The sequence below is a fragment of the Nelumbo nucifera genome, chromosome 1, assembly GCF_055504915.1.
Source record: "Nelumbo nucifera cultivar China Antique chromosome 1, China Antique-T2T, whole genome shotgun sequence".
Lineage (NCBI taxonomy): Eukaryota > Viridiplantae > Streptophyta > Magnoliopsida > Proteales > Nelumbonaceae > Nelumbo > Nelumbo nucifera.
In genome coordinates, this window is record NC_142649.1 from 96,354,580 (window position 1) to 96,374,231 (window position 19,652).

General features: G+C 37.7%; 1 protein-coding gene across 5 annotated transcripts in view; it reads right to left on the bottom strand.

The window, feature by feature from the left end:
* Positions 1 to 847: 847 nt before the first annotated feature.
* LOC104605594 (uncharacterized) overlaps positions 848 to 19,652 on the bottom strand; it is a 124,760-nt gene continuing 105,955 nt past the window's right edge. For all 5 annotated transcript variants that reach the window (XM_088889408.1, XM_019199151.2, XM_019199150.2 and 2 more), the window contains 3 exons: positions 4,530 to 5,970; positions 2,318 to 2,512; positions 848 to 1,532 (listed from right to left, as the gene is read on the bottom strand). In XM_088889408.1, the coding sequence (XP_088745534.1) occupies positions 1,062 to 1,532; positions 2,318 to 2,512; positions 4,530 to 5,970 (2,107 nt within the window). In that variant the 3' untranslated portion in view covers positions 848 to 1,061. The remainder of the gene's footprint in view (positions 1,533 to 2,317; positions 2,513 to 4,529; positions 5,971 to 19,652) is intronic.

The window sequence follows — 19,652 nt, forward strand, 5'->3', positions numbered from 1 at the left end:
TTTCAGATTTTCGTCCACCTAATCTTGATCTCAGTTTATATTGAAAATCTCTCTCACAGGAGGAATAAATGATGAACACCATCTTGATTTCATAAAAACTGAGGACAAAATGTCACAACCAAAGTTTTTCATATTTAAGGTGCCTCCCCGTCTAAAGACTTATCTGTTAAGTTTTCTTGTGTCGCAGAACAAATTCTGTTGCACATATATAGCATAGCCTGCAGGGGGCCTTTTAGAAGAACTAATCTCCTTTTGTCCTCCATGGTTAACAGACTTGTTGAACTGGCAAGTCGATATTTGCCAAAAAAAAAAGCTCTAAAACATGGTAAGACCCATGTTTAATCATGTCTATCTTTATGGGTGTCCCTTTTTTCAATTTGCTGAGGATCTTTGTAGGTGGCATTTGAAAATCGGAATATAGCGTTGTTAATTTGTTATACTCCATCCTAATCCTATATTTCCTTTCCAAAGGCTGACATGTTTTCTAGACAAGTTTAGTCTATAAGAGAACCTGGATATGGAAACCACAAAGGCACAAACATAAAACCACCTCATTGCACATGTAAAACCCACACGTCCACTCGTCAAAGTAGGTTACTAACAGGATGCAAATGATATAATGATTTTTAAATGTCTAGTCTCTGAGACCGGATTCAGTCCTCACAAAATTTGTAATCACACTGCTCACAACACTTCGAATTGCATGGCGATAAATGTTGTGAGCACGGTGTGAGTACAAATATTGTGAGGACTGAATTCAGACTCCTAGTTTCTCCAAAGGCTTCAAAATTTTTGTTGATCCAAAATAACCAATTTACGGATAAATTAAATAAAGGAAAGATGAGTATAGGAAAGAGAAAAATAAAAATGAAAATTCTAACTATGAGCAACTAATAGGGCAGAAGCCCCCACTTCTACACCTCCAACCCCCTAAAAAAGATCAGTTCCCCAGAACGGATGATACATTATGGTGGCTTCGTTCTGGAAAATGCCTTTATTGGTTCAAGAAAAACATCCAGCAAGAGGGATCTGGTCCCGAAAATAGTATGGCAAGGCATAAATCAACTGAATGGTGAAGGAAGAGGCCCTGTGAGTGCATCTGATCTTTTAATGCTCCCCATACCACAGATGATGCACCCAGGTGTTCTAAGGGCCGAAAATTTGGCCCCACAAAGATCACAAACATCATGTCCAATTGTTGACAAGCGGCTGAGTGTAGCGGCACAGAACTGGGAAGGATCTTCTAATGGATCAATAGAGTTGTTGGACAACCCCCTCTGAATACACATGTCAATCAAGCTTCTCAATTCATCTTGCTTACTTGGTGGTGCTTTGCACAGGAGGAGATCAAGCATCTGCTTTGCATAAGCATAGTTCTGCACCTCCATGTTTCTTTTTATTGCAGTTCTGATGCAGTTTACTCTATGCTTTGTTTGAAGTGGTAAGGAAGCCAGGTGTCGGGAGAGTCTTGCCATCTCATCTTTTGCACTAATTAGACTAGGTCCTTGTACCTTCTGCAGCCGTCCAATTTCCTATATAGGATGCATGAATTTTACAGTAAATTAGATATATTAGCTTGTCATAATAAAATAAGATGTATTATCTTGTCAACAATAAAGAGGCATAACAAAACTTTAAGACTAAAAAATGACTTTCCAAGATTGAAAGGAAACTCATCATCATCATCATCCAAGCCTTATCTCAACTGTAAGGGGTCGGCTACATGAATCTTGTCTTGCCATTCCATTCTGTTTAATGCCATATCCATTGTGAAAGGAGGCTTGTCTTAAACCGCCAGTGTGAGCTTGTCTTACACCACTGGTCCTAAGCTCGGATAAAGGAGGAGAGTTGCATCAGGTTGGCAGTCGGCACTAAAACTTTTGCCAAACTCTTATGATCATGGATTGAAAGGGAACTAATATCCCGATATAGATCTTGTAGCAGTCTGTGGATGTTACTAATGGAAGACCAATACTGTGGCTGTAAGCCTCTTTCCAATCAGGTATTCTGCATATTTGACCTCCATTGTGCTGCTACCCAGGCTTTGTGCATGGCACATAATGGTACAAGGACCCATAATTCACCAGATCCCACTTGAAGCTTATGCACAGTAAAAAATGTAAAAAAGAGATTGCTTTTACTGGATGGTGTTCGTCCAGTCTAGGTTTCTTTCTAGGATCATTCACCATAAACTTTTGTTTGAAAAGATAGGAGGAAAAGATGTAAAACGGAGATTGCTTTAATGTTTCTCACAAGTTTGTCTTTGAGGATTAAATGGCTTATTATCAATTTACTTAAAAATCTTAGATGATGATACCTGAAGTAGAGCAACTGCAATCTTGTACTGAGCACAAATGGTGGCTTGAGCTTTAATGTCAGCTCCACGAGATTGATCCTTGGCTAGTGCAAGAAAAGCTTCATTGAAACAGGACAGTGCATCTGGAAGTTGATTCTGCTCAAGGTGTGCGAGTCCAGTTTTGAAGCATACTGAAGCAGCAGCCCCATGAGGAACCTGTGAAAGAAAGAAGCTAGACTAAAACCAAGAGTCCTGCAAAGCACAACAAATGAAGGGGGAAGAAATAGAACATAGAAAGGTTCATTTATCCAAGAGTGGCTTTCACAGGGTGAATAGATCCTGGAATTCCTCACTACTCCAGAATAGTTTTACCTAGCAAAAGTTTATTCTCATTGTTGCTTCCATTTTCTCCATACATCTTCAAATAATCTCAAAGGTAGATGGTTTTATAATTGTCTATCATGGCCATGTTGAATGATGCTCTCTGGTAGAGAACGGTTTCAACCTAAGCTTTATACATATAGGAACACTTCCATGAAGAGAACAGGAGAATAGTTAAAGAGCAATTGGGAACTACCAAGATTTAGATAGGGCTGTAAATGGATCAAACCAAATCAAGTAGACCCATATTTGATTCATTTATATTCGGATTTGAATTGAATCTTATCTTTTGGATTTATATCATATTCGAACCGCATTTGCATTACAACTGGAAATTTAATAGAATTAATAAATTAAACTCAAAAAGATAAAAAATTACATATTATTATAAAAATGAACTAAAGAAACTTTAATATTTATAAATGAATTGTAAATTTTACTCTCTCTCTCTCTACCAATGTGGGGTCTTAAGTCAATTTGATTACATCATATTGGATTAGATAGAGTGGATAAACAGAGTGGACATATCAAATTCAAATTATAAAACAAATGGATACCATTTACAGTCCTAGATTTATAACATTAAGAGAAAACTATGCCCGTGTTCCTTGGAACATGGTAAATCTCAATAAACACTGGAAACATAATTGGAAGATTGATGCTCCTCTCCCACTTTAGAAAATTAATAGAATTCTATTAAATGGTAGGACACCTTGCAGTAGCTTAGTAAATGCTAAAATGAGTAAAATAAAATTCTCATATCCCAATTCTCTGTAGCCACCTAGCCTGCAGCATGCCTAAAGGTATAAATTTGTAGTACTTCCCATGTATTTCTCACCTTACCTGAAGTTTTAAAATATCATAAATAAATTTTTATTCAAAAGTGAAAATATATTTTGTATGATCCAAAGTATCTTCAATTAGTCCAGAAACCATTAACAAATGGATTTAAAACAAAATACCACAAGATAATTAGAAGGATTTCAAATAGAATACACTGGTAACTTAAATGTATTAAATATCAACTTCTGAGAGACTCAACAATCTTTACTTTGTTTATTGAAAATAACATCATAAAGTCAAACTTATTGTATGGAAAAGTCAGGGTAAGTGTGAATAGGTGAGCCTATTTTTGGAAATTTGGATCAAAGAATGGAGTTGAATAGAGGGGTATCATTGTGATCTTGCAAATACTGTTAGCTTTTTAATGGCAAATGTCTGACAGGGGGGGTCTTTGAAGGTATAAAAAGTCAGGGTAAGTTGTGAAAAGTTGAGGGTTGTTTCAGATAATAACCCTATTATTTATAATACTATAATTTATTATATTATTTTATATTATATAGAATATATAATAATTACATCGTATTAAATTGTAAGTATTGTAATATTTTATAGGGGCCACTTTATATGAGAAAATACCGAATGTTAGGACCATACCCAGTCTACCCTTCCCAAGACCCAGAGAGCTGGGATAAACATTGGGTAATGGCCCTTTTTAATTATTGTAATATTTTATGCATACATGAATGTCTTTATACAATTAGAAAAATATTTTTTATTTGCTATAAAATGTATATATATTATAACTATATCATATTATTATATTATGTCAAGTATATTTATATTATAATTCCTGCAAAGAATCATTTCTTCTCCAATCTTGGACAGAAATAAACTACAGGACCAGCCAAACACCATTCAAGCCATTTCCTGCCCGCAGTCAGCCAGACATTGACAGAAATGGGCTTCTAGCAATGGACTAAGCAGGGCCTTTATGGGCCAGCTGTAGTTGATTGAGGGCATGTATACTGATAGTCTTATATCAGAAAACAGAGGAAGAGGAAGCACTTACTTGTCCAGGGTGCACAGCAGAAAGTGGGGAAGTGGGGCGAACAAGAGGCTTTCCGGAACTGACAGATCCTGGCACACCAAGTACACTCAGATCAAGAGGCTGCGAAGATATTGGGATCTGAGCAACTGGAACCTGGGATTGTGGTTGGATATCAGGCTGACCCATGGACTGTGGTGGCACACCACCATCTGCAAGCCCAATGGATTCAAGTGGGATAACTGGCTTTTGAGTTGCCTGAGGGGGTACTCCTCCATCAGGAAGACCTATATCAGCCGCTGCATTAACCTGGTTAGTGGTTACCTTGTTTTTGTCAACTTCTTGAGATTTCGGAATTGATTTTGTGATATGTGCCCCTGAAGGAGGCAAAGAAGCTACAACCTGAAAGGATGTAATTGTATTCTGGAAAAAATCCTCAGGGATGGGACCAGAATTAATTCCCACACCCATAGCTGTTGGGGTTGCTTGTTTCACTGTTGCAGGTTGTACCAATGAATCAATTCCAAATAAATTAGGAGAAGAAACAGGAGCAGTTACAGTTGCAGAACCTGGTTGAGATAGAATCAATGCAAGATCTTGGGATCCCCCAAATGATGATCTGTTCCTACCAATGGGTGGACCTAAACCATCACCAAGTTTAAATTGCTTGGTGGCTTCTTTAATCTTATTGACATCCACTGGACTCGATGCAATTGGCTTCTCACGTATCTGTATGCGAAACTTTCTGGTCTTGGTCACTCCACCCTCCTCATCACTGCTGCTATCATCAGCAGAGGCACCATATAATGATTTCTTAAATTCTTCAGCAGCTTTTGCCTGCTCATCTGCAGCTGTTGTGCTTGCTAATTTCTTGGTGAGAGATTCCAAATCATTAAAAGAATGCACCTTAGCATCTCCACCAGCCATGCTGTTGGGCTTGGCAGATATAGGCTTAGCAACAGAAGCTTGAAACCCATTGGCTTTGTTCTCACCAGCTGCAGTTGTAAAAACCTTGACTAAATTCTCTTCCCTTACTTCTACTACATTGCCCCTTCCTTTAATTGCACCCAAGTAAACACCAATATGTTCTGGAATGATGGATGGGATGCCACCATCATTGGTCTTCATATATGGTGTTACCTCTCCAGCCAGCTCCCATTGAGGTATATTTTTCATGTTAGTGGGGGTCTTTATTTCCCAGTTTCCACCACCCCATTCTGGTCCTTTAGGAACCATACTCTCAGCCGAAAAGTTGGCAAAAATACCTTGTGTCCATCCTGTTGAGCGGACTCTTAAAATCCTTTCACAATATCGCCTCAATTCTGAATCAGTACTAGCATCTTCCAATTTATGTGCAAGACGCCGCATAGCACTGGGGTTCAAGTGACATATAAATAGATCAAGCATGCTCAAAAAATCTGCAATAACCTCAAAAGTTTCTTTTGCACTATCAAACTGACCATACCTGCAATTTATTGAGTCAATTATAACTTAAAAAGCACATAGGCATTAAGAAGAAAATGAAACTTCCAATCAGCTAAGTTTTCTCAACCACCTAGAAATAATTCATAAAATTTTCAACTTACTGCACCTCTAGGAATATATAATAATGCTTATATATGGAAAAGACAAAATCGAAAGAGGCCAAATAACATTTACCTTGGTATTACTATCACAAGAATGTAAACAAAAAGTGATCTGTTGCAAGTCAAAGGGGCTAGAAGTAGACCAAAAAGGACATGGGTTGAAGTAAAATGATTTAAGTAGTGGCATATAGTTTGCACAAGGCTTATATTATCTTGGTGATGATGAAACAAATATGGAGTCAGAATGTCAACAATATTACAATATATTACATTACATTTTCATGAAAAAGAAAGTTAAAATGTCAACAGATGCTTAAAATGAATACATTATTACAGAACCACACAGCTTATACATTAAATATGTTGGAGACAATTTGTAGGGAGAAATTGTGACTATTATATATCATCCATGCATGTTAAATGCCAAATTATAGTTGGGATAAGGTTTTGTTGAGTTGAGAACATTCAGTGCCAACTATCAAAGACTAAAAGAACTGTTAAGAGTGTGAGGGCATTTCTGTCCTTTTGTGTTTTTTTTTTATTTGGGCGCCTATTCAAGGGCACCTTTGTAATTTTTCTTATGAAGAAGAAATGAAAAGTCTCTTGGTGTGAACAGTGCCAAACCAAGCATTCTCGACAAGCATTCTCAACATCTCTAAACTTTACAACTTGGTATCAAAGCTACGCATGATCAAGAAAACTCTCTGCTGCTGGTCGTGACTCATAGACAGATCTGCTGACATCAGCACGCCATCGGTTGACGTCAGCACGCCGTCTTAGGGGAATTTTAGTGTAAGTTTCATGGTGGTTTGAAGTTTTTTTGGATTTTTCGAATGAAAATTGGCAAAAAATCCAGATCTGGAATTTAGGGCTTGCATGCTCGTATGGTGGATTGGTTGCTGCTGAAACCTCGTGTTTGAGTCGTGGTAAACCCCTGGGACTGTAGGAAGTAGTCTTGAGTTTTTTAGAGCCCTAAAACTTTTTTTGGGAATTTTTTTCTTCCTATATTTTGCTACCAGTACCTATTTTTCCTAGGTTTTTTGCTGTAACTCGTGTCTAACCTTGTGGAAAAGGTGTTTGGGAGTTCAGCTGTTGTTGGAAGACTGTGGTGCTGGTGAGAAATTTGTTTTTGGAGGATTTATTACCGGTAAGGAAGCTAAGCTGAAGCCTGAAGATCCACACTATTCCAAACGGGAGTAGGATAATTTGCTGGTTATGTCATGGCTCGTATGCTCTATGCAGCCACACATCGCCCGTAACTAATATGTTCCTTCCAACAGCTAAAGATATTTGGGATAGACTAACTGCAACTTATTCTCAAGTGAAAAACACTACTAGAATCTATCAGTTGCGAAGAGAAGCATGTAATATGCGACAGGGGGAGAAATCAGCGGCCATGTATTTTTCCTCCTTAGAATCAATTTGGGAAGAAATTGATCATCTTGAGGTTTTGGAGTGGAAAGATCCTGTTGATGCTTAACAATACAAGAAGTACATTGAAAAAACTCGAGTTTTCGATTTTCTTGCTAGGCTGAATGCTGATTATGACTTCATTAGGCAACACATCCTTAGTGCTGATATTTTGTCACTCTTCACAGCATATTCCTTGCACAGAATGAAGAGAGTAGGAGGAATGCTATGATGCAAGTGTCTGTAGGTGAGCACACTGCTCTTGTATCCACAAAGCCTAAGCAGAGTTTTCGTAAACATGAAGAGGTATTTTGTGAATACTATAAGAAGCCAAAGCATACCAAGGATAGATGCTGGGAACTAAATCCACACTTGAAACCTGAGAAGTTTAAAAGTGGAAAGAAAGTAAATGCTCATGTTGCTACTGCAAGTCATGATTCTTAGACTCACATGCTTAAGGGAAATCCTCTTGCTCCGGCATATACTCATGACACCTCTGATGTGATGGAAAAATTGAGAGACATCTTACTCCATCTTGAAAAGAGCGGGTTGCCTACATCTACTGGTTCAAATGCTTCTTCTAGTGCCTTTGCAAAATCAAGTACTACATTTATGTGTCATGTCCCATCCTCTAGCTCTTGGATAATTGACACAGGAGCCAGTGATCATATGACTGGTATGCCTTTCAGGGAAAGGTACAATTACCGTTGCCGATGGATCCCAGACCCCAATATCGGGTTTGAGTGAAGTTAAACTTACCAATAGCCTTTCTTTGTACTCTACACTCCATGTTCCACAATTGCATAGAAATCTCTTATCTGTTAGTTCTATTACAAAGTCTCATAATTGCTATGTAACCTTCTTTCCATCTCATTGTGTCTTTCAGGACCTGAGTATGGGGAAGACAATTGGTAGTGGACATGAAGCTGATGGAGTTTATCTTCTTGATCAGTCTCCAATGTTAGGGTTGATGTGTCGGTCTGTGTCTTATCATGATGAGAAACTAAGTCAACTGAAATTGTGGCATCATCGTCTTGGGCATGTGTCTTTTGGTTCCTTGAAGTTTTTGTTTCCTAGTTTGTTTGAGTCCTTGTCTAGTTCTGGTCTGCAATGTGAAGTCTGTCAACTATCAAAGCAATGTAGAAAAACCTTTTTTGCAGTAACAAAAGAAGTAATGTTGCTTTTCATTTAATACATACTGATGCTCGGGGACCTTATTCTATTCCATGTATGGGTGGCTACAAATATTTCATTCTCTTTGTTGATGACTAGTCGCAATATACTTGGTTGTATTTGATGAAGAGCCGAGATGAAGTTCCTTCAATTGTGAAAGGATTTTTTAGTATGGTGGAGACAGCTTGAGAAGAAGATTAAGATTATTAGATTTGACAATGCCAAGGAGTACTTTGAGAAGCACTTACAAACCTTGAAGAAAAATGAGTGATTCACCAGAGTTCTCGCCCTCATACTCCCCAACAAAATGGGGTATCGGAGAGGAAAAACAGATATGTGTTTGAAGTTGGCAGAGGCTTGTTATTCTAGATGCATGTTCCAACTCGGTTTTGGGGGGATGCTGCTCAAACAACTATATATCTTATTAATAGACTTCCCTCACGGACCTTGCATCTCTAGTCTCCTCGTCAACTTCTTTTTCCTGATGAGGATACATTCCATCTTCCTCCCAAGGTTTTTGGGTGTGTTTGCTTCATCCATGACATGAGTCCTTCTAGGCTGAAATTTGATCCAAAGTCAATCAAGTGAGTATTCTTGGGATATTCTTCAGTCCAAAAGGGGTATCGTTGTTATGACCCTTGTTTTGGAAAAAGGTATGTGTCCAAAGATGTCACATTCTTTGAGTCTACTCCCTTCTTCTCTGTCTCTTGTTCTTCTCTTCAAGGGGAAGATGTTAGTGAAGATCGGACTCCCTTTTGTATGCCGATTCCTGCAACTGATGCTGTCAATCTTCTTCTCCTCCTCCTCCCTGTGGTCGTAGTAGTCCTCCCGTGCCTCCTCCTTTGCCTCCTCCTATTCCCCGGTCTTGGCATCAGTGGTTCGTCAGACAAAGAAAGAGGATGACTCTAGAGATTGAATGTCCATTACAATTTGAGCTCTCAGACTCAGGTAATTTGGACTCTAAACCTCTTCCTGTTTCCGATGCCTGTGTTGAATCTATTGTTGAGCCTCTTCTTGTAAATTCTGATCTCAACCTTCCTATTGCAATTTGTAAAGCAAGACGGACATGTGCTAAGTATCCTATCTCAAACTATGTCTCTTATGATACTTTGTCACCCTCTTATTGTGCCTATATCTCTTCTATTGCTTCAGTTTTTATCCCTCACAATGTTACTGAGGCAGTGCAGTTCCCTCATTGGAAGGATGCTATGAACCAGGAAATGGAGGCACTCAAAAAAAACTAGACATGGGAAATTGTTTCTCTTCCAGAAGGTAAAATTCCTGTAGGATGCAAGTGGGTTTACATAGTGAAGCATAAAGATGATGGCTCAATTAAAAGGTACAAAGCTCGACTCATGGCAAAAAGGTACACCCAATCTTATGGCATTGATTACCAGGAAACATTTGTGCCAGTAGCCAAGATGAATTCAATCCGAGTTATCATGTCTCTTGCTGCCCACTATTCTTGGTCCTTGTATCAAATTGATGTTAAGAACACCTTCCTTAAGGAGACCTTCAAGAAGAAGTTTACATGGAACTTCCTCCAGGAATGAACATCCCTGGGAGTGAAGGAAAGGTTTATCATTTGAAGAAATCCCTTTATGGCCTTAAACGGTCCCCTCAAGCTTGGTTAGAAAGATTTAGGAAAGCTGTCTTAAAAATTGGCTTCTCACAATCACAAAGTTGACCATACCCTATTTATTAGGAGAGCAAATGGAAAATTAACTATGTTGATAGTATATGTTGATGATATTGTTATCACAAGTGATGATATCTCTGGGATTGCTGAACTGAAGTCTTTCCTTGCTACTGAATTCGAAATTAAGGATCTCGAAAATCTCCAGTTTTTCCTAGGGATTGAGGTATCAAGGTCAAAGAGGGGCATTTATATTTCTCAAAGGAAATATGTCCTTGATTTGCTTCAAGAGGTAGGAAAATTGGATTGTAAACCGACTGAAACTCCAATTGATCCCAATCATAAGTTGGGAGTTGATGATGGAGATGTTCTTCTTGACAAAGGTGTGTATCAGAGACTTGTTGGTTGCCTTCTCTACTTGTGTTTGACTAGACCAGATATATCATATGCTGTGAGTGTGGTCAGCCAATACACGCACAAGCCTAGATCATCTCATATGTAAGCAGTGAATAGAGTACTTGCCTATTTGAAGGGATGTGCAGGAAAGGTGATATTGTATTCTAATAATGAGCATCAGAAGGTAGAGGCCTATTCTGATGCTAACTGGGCAGGTTCTATTGATGATACGCGGTCTACTTCTGGCTATTGTACTTTGGTGGGTGATAATGTTGTATCTTGGAAAAGTAAGAAGCAATCAGTTGTGGCTCGATTTAGTGCAGAGGCAGAGTACAAAGCTATTAAAAATCATTATATCATTTAAATGGGAATTATGCATCAAGACCATTTGTAGGCTTAGCAATGATCAAGAACATTGGAAACTACCCCACTTCTATTTTAGTTCTCTTTATCAATAATCTAAGGGTCCGTTTGGTTCATGGTTAGGATCAGAATCAAAATCTCTTGGAATCAGAATTAGATTCACCCATTCTCAATGCCTGTTTGTTTTACACGGGAATTGGAGCAGATTCCAATCATTGTTATTTGATTCATTTGGACCTAGAACCAGAATCAATTGAAAATTTTCAGTTTTGTATTAGTTTATTAATATTTTATTATTATTGTTTTTATTATTTTATTTTTACTTTATTGTTTTTGTTATATTATTAATTTATTAATATTTTATTATTTTGTCATTATCTTACTAATATTTTTACAACTTTATTAATAATTTATTATTTATTATTATATTATTAATATTGTGTTATTACTTTTACTATTACATTAATAATGTTACAATAATATTTTATTAGTACTTTATTGTTATTATTATTTTATTAGTATCTAATAATTAGTATCTTAGTATTTTATTATTACCTTATGAATATTGTCATTGAAAAATATAAAGATATTGAAGAGGCAATTAAAAGAAACATATTTGGATTCTGGATATGCTTTGATACACCATAGAAATTCAAATATATATTAAAAACATATGAACTTTATATAATCTACAACTTTAATAACCAATGCTCAAAGAACTGGGCAGGGTATAGAACCAGAGAAGGGAGAGGTTCACAAGTTAGAGGTTCAACCAGGGTTGAATCGGAGGTCGAACCATGATGACGTGGCATATACATATATATACTATGGATCATATAAATACTATATATAACATATTTTACAATTTTTAATATACTTAAATATGGTGGATGGATGGCAAGTTTCTTAACTTTTAAAGCAAATGACTAGGGCATGTCTTTTAATTTATATTTTCTTTAAAATAGTGCATAACAAAGTAATATGTACAATAGTCATTAATTAACAAAAGAAAAGAGGTGGATTAGTGGTAATTAAGCAATTTGTGAAAATAAGAGTTCATGGTTTCAAGTACAAAAGTAGATTTTGAAATTTCAATTATGCAAGTTCTAGGACCAGCTGAGAATACTTTTGCCACCAATTCATTCTTCTCCTCTCTTTTTTTCTCTTCCTTCTCTTCTTGCTCTTCCTTTCTAGCAAATCAGCAAACACTCACTTTTCTCAATTGAATATATCATCTGAAAGTTGGGAGAAGTGTTTGCAATACCAATCAATAAAAATAAGATTTGTAGACCAATTGGAGAAGGTGACTCAATAAGAGCTGAGCTGTTGGCGGTATTACAGGATGTATAAAAGGAAAATGAAATGCAGTTAAATAGACTAACTATAAGGATTTTGAGAGTGGGCTTGGCGCAATGGTTCGTTTCTCTATTGAGACCTAGGTGACCAGGGTTCAAATCTTGGAAACAACTTCTGTATGTATTTACAGTGCTAAGGCTAGGTACATCCTCCCCTCCCCAAACCTTGCATTGGCAGGAGTCTCGTGCACAGGGATGCCGTTTTTTATAGAGGTAGATGATGCTAAGGTGGTAATCAATTGGCTATAGAGCAAGGAGAGGGTCCTATGGACATATAGAAACAAGTTCAAGAAGTTTAAATGGTGACTAGAAGCATAAAAGTTAAGGTTCAATGGTTTCCGGGATTGGAAAATAACATGGCTGATGCTTTGATCAAACAACTATAGGTATTAGTTGTTTTGGGTTCAGTTGTAAAGGAATGATTTTTTTTTTTTCTGCGGGGGGGGGCTAGAGTTGTCTATACTCTCTTTTTTTTGTTTTGTATTGTTAAACAACATAAAATAGATCTGATACCATGTCAACTAACATAAAATAGAATAGCAAAACAAGGAGAAATTAAGAAGAAATAGAGAGAAGACCAAGATTTAACCAAGGTTTATAAAGTATCGGAAAGGCAATTTTAAGAGAAGTATCGAGATACGCCTTGGATACGCATGCGTATCAGAGAAAAACTAAGATACACATAGATACACTTTGAAACACTATAAATACTTTAATAAATCATAAAAATACATAACAACACTAAATATAAGACCTAAGTGAGGTGTATATATATTTTAATGGTTTTATGAAGAAATATATTGTAGTTAATTATAATTGTTGAAGATTAATTAGTTTTATGATGTTTTTCTGAGTAGATGTTTCATGTTAGTTGTTAGATAGGAGGTGGGGACCACAGTAGTTATGTGAGTCCAAATTCTATTATGTTTTTGAGTGTTATATATGCCGTTTTATGTTTGGATGCCCTATAAGGGCATAGTTGTCTTTGTACTGTTCTATTATTTTAGTATAAATAATAAGTGAAGGGGGCAGCCAGATTGTTGGTGCTCTTTTCTTTTCAACTTATCTTCTTCTCTTCTTCTCCTCTCTTCCTTCTCTCTTCTTTCTCTCTTCAAAAAACTACTTTCTTTCGTATTTTTTAATTCAGCAGATTCCTACTTGGTATTAGAGCATCGGCTAGGGTTTCTTGAAGCATTCTCATGCAGCCCCAGATCAGCCGACTGCATGAAGTAGTAAAGGGCTGATCGATCTACTAAAGATTGCCCAGTTCTTGGAGTTTTTGGTGGGATCTAGACATCAGGAAGGTGATCTACTGTTCGACATCAAAATCAGGAAGAACTAGAGTACGGGGAAGAGTCCCAGAAAAGTTGGACTCTTTGTTTTTTATCTGATCTTGGGCGCCCAGGTATTGTTAGTTTTCTTTTAATTTTCTGAAGAGGGTGGTTTGGTTTTTGGGATTTTCTAGGCCTCCCGGAGTGATCGATTACTTTTCTCTTTGTTGGGAGGCGTGGGGAGGAGAGAGATTTCCCTCCAGCTAGGGTTTTCTTCTTCCAGAAGGGTTGGTTTCTGTGTGTGTGATATCAAATTATTTTTTGAAGGTCTCCAATTTATTTTTTTCTTCTTGTTGAACTGTTTGAAGTAAAATGGAAAGTTGGAATACCGAGATGAAATCTACCGGTATTGTGGGACTGGGTGTTGGAGGTAGTAGTGATATTTTTGGGTCTAGGATCATTACTACAGTAAAACTTGATGGTACAAATTATTTGGAGTGGGCACAATCAGCTAAGATGGCTGTTGGTGCCCGTGGAAAATTAGGGTATCTCACTGGGGAGGAGGAGAAACTTGATACAGACTCTTCCCGATGGGTGCAAGAGAATTACATGGTAATGTCCTGGCTGTGTAATTCTATGTTACCTCATATTGCAAAAAATTTCCTATGGGTTAATACTGCTACGGAGATTTGGGATGGAGTGACTGAAACCTACTCTCAGAAGCAAAATGAAGCCAGAGCCTGTCAGTTGAGAAATTAGGTGACAAGTATGAAATAGGGAGAAAAACCTCTTGCTGTGTGTTTCTCCATGCTGAAAAACTATGGCAGGAAATAGATCACTTAGAAACTGTGGTATGGGAAAGTGTAAATGATGCAACAACTTATCACAGACTGGTAGAGAGGAATAGGGTTTTTGAGTTCTTGGTAGGGCTGAACCCTGAATTTGACATTGCTAGGCAACATATACTTTCTAGGGAGGGTGTGACACTTTCTCAGGCCTATGCTTTTGTCTCTAGAGAGGAGAGTAGGAGGAATGTAATGCTGAGACAGCCTGGGATTGACCAGTCGGCTATGGTTGGTACAACAAAACCTAAGCTGAATGGAGACTGGGGGAGTAGTGAGACTATAAGGGAAGATAAGAAGGACTTGGTGTGTGATTATTGCAAGTAGCCTAATCATACCAGGGACACTTGTTGGAAGCTTCATCCAAATCTTATGCCTACTGGGATAAGAAACAAGAAGGGAAATGCAAATGTAGCCACTACAGGAGACTCTTCAGCCCCTCTCTCCCAAACTGATTGGGAATCCATTGCAGTAGCAGTAGTGAGAACAAAATTGGAGAGGTTTGGGCAGCTTATGAGTAAGAAAGATTCACCTAGCTTTAGCCTTCTAGATGGACAACAAAATGTAGGAGACAACTACACCACTTCCTTTGCACATATAGGTAGTTCATATGCAACTGCAAAACTTGCATCCACTTCAGGTAAGGAGGGACCTCCCTGGATTATAGACTCAAGAGAATCTGAGCATATGACTAATGCCCCTACCATTTTCAGTTCCTATCAGTTGTGCTCTGGTAGAGACAGAGTCTCTACAGCAAATGGTTCACATATGCCCATTGTTGGGAAGGGGACAGTTAGAGTGACCAATGATATAACTCTGTCTTCTATTTTACATGTCCCTAGACTTCATACCAACCTACTGCCTGTTAGTTCTTTGACAAAAAATATGAATTGTTCAGTGACCTTTCTTCCTAGTAATTGTGTTTTTGCAGGATCTGTAGTCAAAGAAGATGATTGGGAGTGGTCGTGAGGTGAATGGAGTCTACCTTCTGGATGAGATTCCGAGACATCAGGGCCATCATGTTAGCAACAGTAGTAGTAGTTGGTCAGAGTCAGTGAACCAGATTATGCTTTGGCACAATTGCTTGGGACATCTTTCTTTTAGTTCTTTGAAATGTCTATTCCCAAAGTTGTTTGAGTTTGTTCAATTATCTACTTTGGAGTGTGAGAGTTGTCAACTGGGAAAGCATTGTAGACATTCTTTTAAACCAAGTAATAAAAGTACTTCTGCTTTTAATATTGTTTACACTGATGTATGGGGGCCATATCAAATCCCTTCCATGGGAGGATTCCATTACTTTCTCTTGTTTGTGAATATTATACACGATATTCTTGGATATATTTGATGAGATCACGTGATGAGGTTTCTAACTTAGTACGACAATTCCACCAGATGGTTCTCACACAATTTGGAGTGAGAACTAAGGCTTTTAGATCAGATAATGCCAGAGAGTACTTTGAGAAGGACCTGGCCACGTATCTCTTAGAACATGGTGTAGTTCATCAAAGCAATTGTGCATATACACTGCAATAGAATGGAGTTGCTGAGAGGAAAAACAAACACATTGTGGAGGTGGCAAGGAGTCTTATGGTGTGTGCTTCAGTTCTTGTGCAGTTCTTACAGCCGTGCATTTGATTAACTGTGTTCCTTCACGAACTTTGGGGTTTAAGGTGCCATTTAGCTTTCTTTTCTAGATGGAGAGATATTTCATATACCTCTGAGGGTTTTTGGTTGTGTTTCTTTTGTTCACATTCTTGGCCCTCATCGCAAGAAATTGGATCCTAAGGCCAAGAAATGTGTTTTTCTTGGGTATGCTCAGAACCAAAAGGGGTATTGCTGTTATGACTCAGTGTCGAGGAGCAGATTTGTTACTATGGATGTTACCTTTTTTGAATCCACATTCTTCTTCTCGAGTCTCCTCAGGGGGAGAGTTTTGGGGAGAAGAACTCACAATCTGTTCCTCTTCCTGTTTCTGTGGTGCCTCCATCAGTTCAGCTAGCACCTGCACCATCAGTTCAGCCAACACCTGCACCATTAGTTCAGCCAACATCTACATCAGTTCAGCCAGCACCTGCACCTCCAGTTTCATTACCTGAGCCACTACGGGCAGCCTCACAACAATATCAGCGCCGGCAGATGATGGTTGACTCCACACATCCTCAACCCACACCACTCTCTGTCAGTCCTTCTGAAACTCTAGATTCGGCAGATACAGTTCCAGGTATTCCTCTTGAGCCTGAGCTTGTTATGTTTTCTGATGATAATGTTTTTGTCCTTAACACCATTGATCTTCACATTGCATTTCGTAAGGGGAAGAGAAAGTGTACATCCCACTGCATTTCACACCATCTTTCCTATAGTGCCTTATCACCCGCCTACCGTGCTTTTCTTTCTTCCTTGGATTCTGTGTCTATACCCAGGAATGTTACTGAGGCTCTCTCCAAACCTGAGTGGAAAACAGCCATGCAGGATGAGATGGATGCTTTGGTCAAAAACCAAACTTGGGAAATAGTTGATCTCCCCCTAGACAAGGAGACAGTCGGATGCTAATGGGTATTCACAGTGAAATATAAAACCAATGGCAAGATAGAGAGGTACAATGCAAGGTTGGTAGCAAAAGGGTATATTCAGATCTATGGTGTTGATTATCTGGAAACCTTTGCACCAGTAGATAAGATGAATTCAGTTCATATCCTTTTATCTCTAGCAGCCACCTACTCATGGCCCTTGTTCCAGCTTGATGTCAAAAATGCTTTCCTCAATGGTGACTTACAAGAGGAGGTATATATGGACATTCCAGCAGGTTTTTTTGAAAATGTTGGTAAAGGAAAGGTGTGCAGACTCAGAAAATCTCTGTATGGTCTAAAACAGTCACCTAGGGGTTGGTTTGACAGGTTTAGAGGGGCACTCATCGGTTTTGGATACACACAGACACAGTCTGGTCACACCCTCTTTGTGAAGAGGAGAGATGCTCTGGTGTCAATTCTGATTGTGTATGTGGATGATATAGTGGTGACAAGAAATTATCTAGAGGAGATTGATGATCTCAAAAAATCATTGCAACAAGAATTTGAGATCAAAGATCTTGGTGAGCTCAAATATTTCCTAGGGATTGAAGTTGCAAGATCCAAGCATGGGATCTTCATTTCACAGAGAAAGTATGTACTTGACCTACTGCGAGAGATTGGGAAACTGGGAACCAAACCAGCAGACACTCCTATTGATCCAAATCACATAATTAATGGTGTGGATGGTGAATTGGTAAAGGATGTGGGGAGATATCAAAGAATGGTGGGCCAACTGCTATATTTGTGTATGACATGACTAGATATTTCTTATGCTGTCAGTGTTGTGAGTCAGTACATGCATGCACCTCGGGTTCAACATTAGGAAGCTATTGAGAGAATACTTGCATATCTGAAATAGCACCCTGGTAGAGGCATTCTTTTCTCAAATCATGAGAATCTAAAGCTAGAATCCTATACAGATACAGATTGGGCAAGATGCTTAGATGACAGGAGGTCTACATCAGGAGTGTGTACCTTTGTAGGTGGAAACTTGATCTCCTAGAAGAGTAAGAAGCAAGCAGTTGTGGCAAGGTCAAGTGCAAAGGCTGAGTATAGATCCATGGCTCATGGAGTCTCAGAACTTCTTTGGGTTAGATCTCTTTTGAGTGAGATTGGGGTGAAAGTAGAGGAACGTATGATGTTATACTGTGACAATCAGGCTGCAATCAATATTGCACACAATCCAATTCAGCATGATACGACAAAACACATTGAAGTTGATAGACACTTTATAAGAGAAAGGGTAACAACTGGAGAAGTTTGTTTACCTTATGTCTCTTTAGAGTTGCAGCTGGCTGATGTTCTCACTAAAGGGGTGGCAAAGAACAAGTTTGAACATGATCTACGCAAGTTGGGAATGTGTGACATTTACTCCCAACTTGAGGGGGAGTGTTGAAGATTAATTAGTTTTATGATGTTTTTCTGAGTAGATGTTTTATGTTAGTTGTTAGATCGGAGGTAGGGACCACAGTAGTTATGTGAGTCCAAATTCTATTATGTTTTTGAGTATTATATATGCTGTTTTATGTTTTGCCACCCTATAAGGGCATAGTTGTCTTTGTACTGTTCAGTCAGATTGTTGGCTCTCTTTTCTTTTCAACTTCTCTTCTTCTCCTTCTCTCTTCTCTCTTCAAGAAACTACTTTCTTTCATATTTTTTAATTCAGTAGATTCCTACTATAATTTCATTAAAAATCCTATACTTGACTATAATTTATAATTTATAATTCTTAAGTTTTAATGTTTAATGGGATGGGAAAAAACCAACTCTCTTATCCAACCATAAAATATGCATTAACACAACTTCTAAGTGAAAATATACTTAATAATTATTTATTATTTATTTTCAAAAAATATTAAAAAATAAATAAACATTACATAATATATTCAAAAAATATTTATTAAAGAAGAAATTTCAATTGCTCTATGGATATGATAGATAAATCTATAGATCTAAAACATAATTGGTCTTTATACGCAAAGAAAAAAATATATTTTCAAATTTTTTGTTAATTTATATTTTCCCCAAATATCTCATGAAATTTCCATAAATCTACAGATAACACAAAAAAATGTGATTTTGAATGTAAGAAATGTAGATTAACATATATTTATACATTCAAGAAAAAAGAAATCATAAGATATTATAAAAACTTGAAAAAATTACCTACTTTTTCCATATTTTTTCAAAATTTGAAAAATCTTCAAAAAAAAATAATGATTCACACTTGTTTCTTGCAAAATTTTGCAAATCAAGCACTCTAGGAATAAGGTTTGGAGTTTTAGAGTCATTTGGGGGGTGAAAGAATCTTACTTTTCCCCATCATTTTTTTTGGTTTCTGGCCGTATCTTTTTTGTTGATACGTTACCGATACACCCCAATACACCTTCAATACACCTCCGATACGCCCCGATACGCCCCCGATACGGGTCCGATACGCATGAAAAAATACAATACACACGATTTCCATGCGTATCCCGTATCTGTTTGTAAAAGATATGATACGATACGATACGCCTGATGATTGAAATTTTAAACCTTGGATTTA